Source organism: Eupeodes corollae, chromosome 3 (assembly GCF_945859685.1).
Source record: "Eupeodes corollae chromosome 3, idEupCoro1.1, whole genome shotgun sequence".
NCBI lineage: Eukaryota > Metazoa > Arthropoda > Insecta > Diptera > Syrphidae > Eupeodes > Eupeodes corollae.
Genome location: NC_079149.1, coordinates 125,418,230 through 125,424,224, shown reverse-complemented (window position 1 = coordinate 125,424,224; position 5,995 = coordinate 125,418,230). Strand labels below are relative to the sequence as shown.

Sequence of the window (5,995 nt, the reverse complement as noted above, 5' to 3'; positions counted from 1 at the left end):
AAATTGTGCCTTTATTGTTGACGGTTGAGTTTTGCACAATTCTTTCCAGAACGATGTTGAAGAAGTCGCATGACAGTGCATCGCCTTGTCGTAAACCTTTTTTCGCAAAAAATGCATCGATGAGATCTTTTCCGAACTTGATAGAGCAGCAGTGAAATACCTCAGAATTTATATTTTGACAGACACTGTTTCGCGGCAAAGGTATAACCAGCGAAATAATTTTATTTTATTTTAAGTTTTAATAAAATACGGATTTTAGTTATACGTTATAAAAATGACTTCTTTATTTTAAATTGCAAGGAAGAATGAAAATATAACAAGTGTATGAAAACTTTACACCTCGCTATTGAAAGTTATATGAAAGTCAGCTGTGATATATAAATAATTACATAAGTATTTCAAAGGTTATTGACATTTCATAAATTTCTTGCAGACTGGAATAATATTAAATTTAGCATATACAATTACATGTTTAACTTCTTTTTGCAGTGTGAAGCAAATACATATTTAATTTAATACATATAAAACATAGTAATGATAAAAGTATGACAATCAAATTCTAATGAGAAGAAAAGAGATCATTATATAATTAGCCTTGCAGTCTGCTAATATAGTCTGCAAATCTAGTCTGCATATTTAGTCTGCACATTTGACAGTTCGTGTTTGACAGTTCATTACATTTCGGCTTGTTTCTTTCACGCGTTAATTATTAGTGATTTTAAATTTAGATTTTTGTTTTGTTTTTAATTTAGTTATATAAATCAAAATATCTCAAATAGAAGAGCAAGGTAAAAATTCGCTTGACTGGTTGTTGAGATTGTTAAACCTTGTGTTTCAATTTCTTAAAAGGCATCTCAGCATCTCAGTCCAACGAATGTTTTTCCCGCCTTCATCATTGGTGTCAAATGTGCAGATAAAGTTTTTAAATTCTTTGAGTTAAATAAATTAAATAAATAAATGTATATAATTTTGAGATACGAATTAAACAAAAGTGATTTTAAGATATAAATAATAAGATATAATAACAAAAAATATGTTGGGAAGCAACATGCTCCCGCCCAAAGTGTTTGCTCCTGCTCAAAGTATTTGGATGCTGTTAGTGACTTCTGCATGACGTCCGGAATCTCCTTGTTTTTGTCAATTGGATTTATCTCAGTACAATATTCATCGGATTTATCATGAAAATTATAGAAAAGAAGGAAACAAGGTTAGTTAGTTCTTTGATCCAAAAAAAAAAACGACAAGGATAATTATAATTGAATATAGTTATCTGTTTGGCTTGAGTTATATTCATAGAGTTGAGGTTAATATTTTATTCGACGTTATGGATATAAACAGAAGTGTATTGCAGGTTTGTTTTGATATGGGCATTATAACGTTGTATTATAAATAGGTAATTGATATGGGCTTTAGAATTAAATTTGATTTTTTTTTTTTAGTTCATGAATTGTATTGAGAATTAAAAGTGACTTTAATTCCTGCTCCACTTTAGTGTTTATTTCAGATATACATATGTATATATATTCAGGTATAGTTTCTATTGTTTTTATGGATTCGGATTCGACGGATTTGTTACCGGCAAAGGGGATAATTTTGTTATCGGCCGTTTGAACGTTGAATTTTGTGTTTTGATGGTAGCTACGCGAGTTAGACCATCAGTTCCCGGATGTAATTCGATAACCCGCGCGAGTAACCATAATGAGGGTGGCAAATTGTCGTCCTTTACTATGACAATGTCTCCAACATTGATGTTTGGTTTTTGTTGTAACCATTTTGGTCGTTGTTGAAGCAAGTGAAGATAGCTTGTGCTCCACTGCTTCCAAAAATCTTGTGTAATTTTTTGTATATATTTATATTTATCAAGGTTATTTAAATTTTTGACTGTATGATTTCTGTCAGGCAATAAATTGAGTGGACCTCCAATAAGGAAGTGTCCTGGTGTCAAGACATTGAGATCATTTGGATCAGATGTCATTGGACAAAGAGGTCGTGAGTTAAGGCACCCCTCAATTTGAGTTAGTAATGTAGAGTATTCTTCAAAAGTCAACTTCGCAGTGCCAATTGTTCTTTTAAGGTGATGTTTAATGGATTTCACCCCTGCCTCCCATAGTCCACCAAAATGGGGGGATAGTGGAGGATTAAAATGCCAAGTGGTATAGAGCGTGGCCAGAGTTTTTGAAACTGTGGATGACCATTCAGAAGTTATGAATTTACTGTCTCTTTTGAGATCATTGCTTGCACCCTTGAAGTTAGTTCCGCAATCACTAAATAAGTTGTTGCATATTCCGCGCCTGGCTACGAATCTCCTGTAAGCAGCTATGAAGGTTGCTGCGGTCAAATCACTGACCAATTCAAGATGTAAGGCCTTTGTAGATAGACATACGAATACGGCGATGTACCCTTTTGAGAATTTGTTACACCTACCCTTCCACATTTTAATCTCAACAGGTCCAGCATAGTCCACACCAGTGTTTGTAAAGGGTCTTGTGATTATAACACGTTCAGTTGGAAGGCTTCCCATTAGTTGGTTTTGCATTATAGCATCATGTCTATGACACCTTACACATTTGTGTATTGTAAATTTTACTAGTCGTTTAAGGTTGGTTATCCAATAATAGTTTCGAATATCTGCCATCATGAGTTGCTGTCCACCATGTAGAGTACGTTGATGAGCATCGCATGCAATTAGTTTTGAAAAGTGATGTTGATCCTTGAGGATGATTGGATGCCGCTGACTGTAAGGTAAATAGGAGTTTTGAAGTCGACCACCTACACGTAAGATACCGTTTTTATCAAGGAAGGGATTTAAGTTCAAAATTCCACTTCCTTTAGGGATAGCTCTTGATTCATTTAATGCCTTTATTTCTTCATAAAATAGTTCGTTTTGTACTAATTTGGTAATTGTTGTTCTAGATACATTTAGTTCTTCAATTTTAAGTGGATTGTTCTCTAATCCTAATTTCATTTTTGAATTTAATTTTGATCTTAAGTTAGATATGTATCTTTGCCATATTGCAACGATGCGAATCAATCTTCTTAAATCAGAGACTCTCCTTAAAAATTCGTTTTCTGTTGTAACACAGTAAGCTGCAACACAAGAAAAGTTTAATAGTGTTGCAAAATTCTTATTGTATAATGTTTTTGTATTGATTTTGCTTTCCTTTTTAGTTTCTTGTTGTGTTTCAAAAGTAGTTTTTGATGAATAATCTTGCGGATTAAAGTTTCTTAGAAATGTTGGCCCATCCCACCACATCTCATTGTTAATGAGCTCTTCAGTTGTTAATCCTCGCGATCCTAAATCTGCAGGATTCTGTTTTGTGTTTACATGATACCAGGATTCGATGTTAGTTAAACTTTGAATTTCGCTTATTCGATTAGCAACGAAGGTGGTGCGCGTGGTTGGGCTTCCTTTTATCCATGCTAAAGTAATCATAGAGTCGGTCCATGCATATGTTTTAATGTTTTCAAATTGCATGGCTTTAATAATTCTGAATATTAGTTTAGACAGGAGTAGTGCTGCACAAAGTTCAAGGCGTGGTAAAGAAATGCATTTTACTGGAGCAACTCTTGTTTTAGATGCTATTAAGTGTATTTTTTCAATGTTATTTTGTATGACACGTATATAGATGACTGCTGCATAAGCTTTTTCTGAAGCATCGCTAAAGCCATGCAGCTCCACCTCGGACGAGATTTCATAATCAATCCAACGTGGTATTTGTATTTGTGAAATTTTTGGCAGGGTACTGCGAAGATCTGTCCAAGACTTTTCTATATCTTGTGGTAAAGGTGTATCCCAAGCCAAATTTCTAGTCCAAAGTTGTTGGAGTATAAGTTTTGCCTTGACAATGCAAGGAGAAATCAATCCCAATGGATCGAACAGGCGAGCGATATCGGCTAGAACTGATCGCTTTGATAATTTTGAAGTTTCAGGTAAGTTTATTTTAAAGCTAAAGTAGTCCATACTAGGATGCCATTGAATCCCCAATGTTTTTATGGCATCTGTTGATTTTAAATCAAGAGGAAGATTAATCTCTCTATAATTTTCAGGAATTCCCTCCATAACTCTTTGTGAGTTGCTTGCCCATTTTCTGAGAGGAAACCCTGCTGCTTGTAAATTTGAAACGATATCCTTTTGCAATCTAATGGCTTCAACTTCATTATCTGATCCATATATAAGATCATCGACAAAAAAACCATCCATGATTGCCTTTGCTACATGAGGATAATTATGTTCAATATCTTCAGCTAACCTTTGTAATGTTCGTACAGCTAAGAAGGGAGCAGAAGCAGTTCCAAAGGTAACTGTATTTAAACAATAACATTTTATGGATTCATTTGGGGATGATCTCCATAAGATCATTTGATATGGTGTGTCTTCTTGAGCCACCCAAATTTGACGATACATTTTGCTTATATCTGCAACAAGAGCAATTTTGAATTTTCTCCATCTTGCCACCAGATCAATTATATCGAGTTGGAGGCGTGGGCCTACCATAAGACATTCATTTAATGAAAGTCCATTTGATGATTTGCAAGAACCATCAAATACTACCCGTAGTTTGGTTGTAGTACTTGATTCTTTCAGAACCGCATGATGTGGAAGATAATAAAAATAGTTTGGACCTAGTTCATCCTCAACTTTCACTTCTTTCATGTGACCTAAGGTAAGGTACTCATTCATGCAATCTACATAAAGTTTTTTAAAGTTACCATCTGTTTTCATTCGTTTTTCAATTTGTAGAAATCTTGCTAATGCAGCTCGTTTGGAATTACCTAAGACTGGCCTTTTGTTGTTTTTGAATGGAAGGTGTACCTCATATCTACCATCTAATCTTCTCTTGCATGTGTCTTTAAAATGTTTTTCGCACATATTCTCATCTTCAGTCCATTTTCTCTCATCAAGATTTTCTTCAATTTCCCAAAACTTAGTAAGTTGGACATCCAATTGTGTATGATGACTTTGGATAGTTATTGGAATTTTTTGTGTGTGAATGTTTCCAGTTAAGATCCACCCTAATTCGGTCAACTGGGCTACAGGTGTTCCTGTACTTCCCTTGACTACGCCATCCAAAATTATTGTCGAATACACATCGGCACCTATCAAAATATCAACCTTTCGGGGTGTATTGTAAGTTGGATCAGCAAGTAACAGGTTTGATACATGATTGAAGTTAGATGCATCAAATTTCTGAGTGGGCAATGTAGTGGTTAAGTTATTGAATACTAGAGCCCTAACATCTACAGAGAAATCAGAATCATGTACTGAGAATAACTTAAAATTGACTTCATATTTTGATGTACCAGTTTCAGTATTTCCTAGTCCTTTAACAATCGCATGTGTTTTATGTTTTTTAAGTTTTAAGATCTGAGCTGCATCTTCGGTTATGAATGTAGCTTGAGATCCTGGGTCTATAAGAGCCCTTAAAATAAGTTGAGCTCCATTTGGTTTGAAAACTTTAACAAGGGCAGTAGCCAATAAGGATTGTGATTGCATTTGATTTAAATGCGTTTTATAGTTTATTGGCTCTGTATTAGAGCAGTGTGGTTGAGATTCATTATTTGAAGATTGTACATTTTGTTTCGACTGAGATGCATTTGCTTGGTATGTGTTTAATGATTTAGTTGGTTGATAATTATTTTGAGACTCAATATGTAATAAGGTATGATGCTTGAGTCCGCACTTGTAGCATCGATTTGTGCTGGTGCACACTGAAGCATGATGATCATAGCCTAAGCAGTTAGAGCAAATTGAATGTTTTTTCACGACATCTGTACGAGTTTTAACATCCAAATTTAAAAACTTTCTGCAATGACGTGTGCTATGAGGCATTTTACAAATGCGACAATTGAAATTTGTATTTTTATTTCCCGGCTGGGTATGGTGCGATAATTGAACGTTTTTTCGAAAAAAATTGGTTGGTGGAATGTTTCTTTGATTTTCATTCATGTCTAGAATATTTTCTAGAGAGTTAAATCGACCTTCTATAAATGCTAG

At 34.4% G+C, this 5,995-nt stretch overlaps 1 protein-coding gene across 1 annotated transcript; it reads right to left on the bottom strand.

Moving 5' to 3' along the window:
- Positions 1-259: 259 nt before the first annotated feature.
- On the bottom strand, positions 260-5,530 carry LOC129952773 (uncharacterized). Its single transcript, XM_056065588.1, has one exon. The coding sequence runs from the start codon at positions 5,492-5,494 to the stop codon at positions 1,547-1,549; it is 3,948 nt and encodes a 1,315-aa protein (XP_055921563.1). The 5' UTR covers positions 5,495-5,530; the 3' UTR covers positions 260-1,546.
- Between the last annotated feature and the right edge of the window lie 465 nt (positions 5,531-5,995).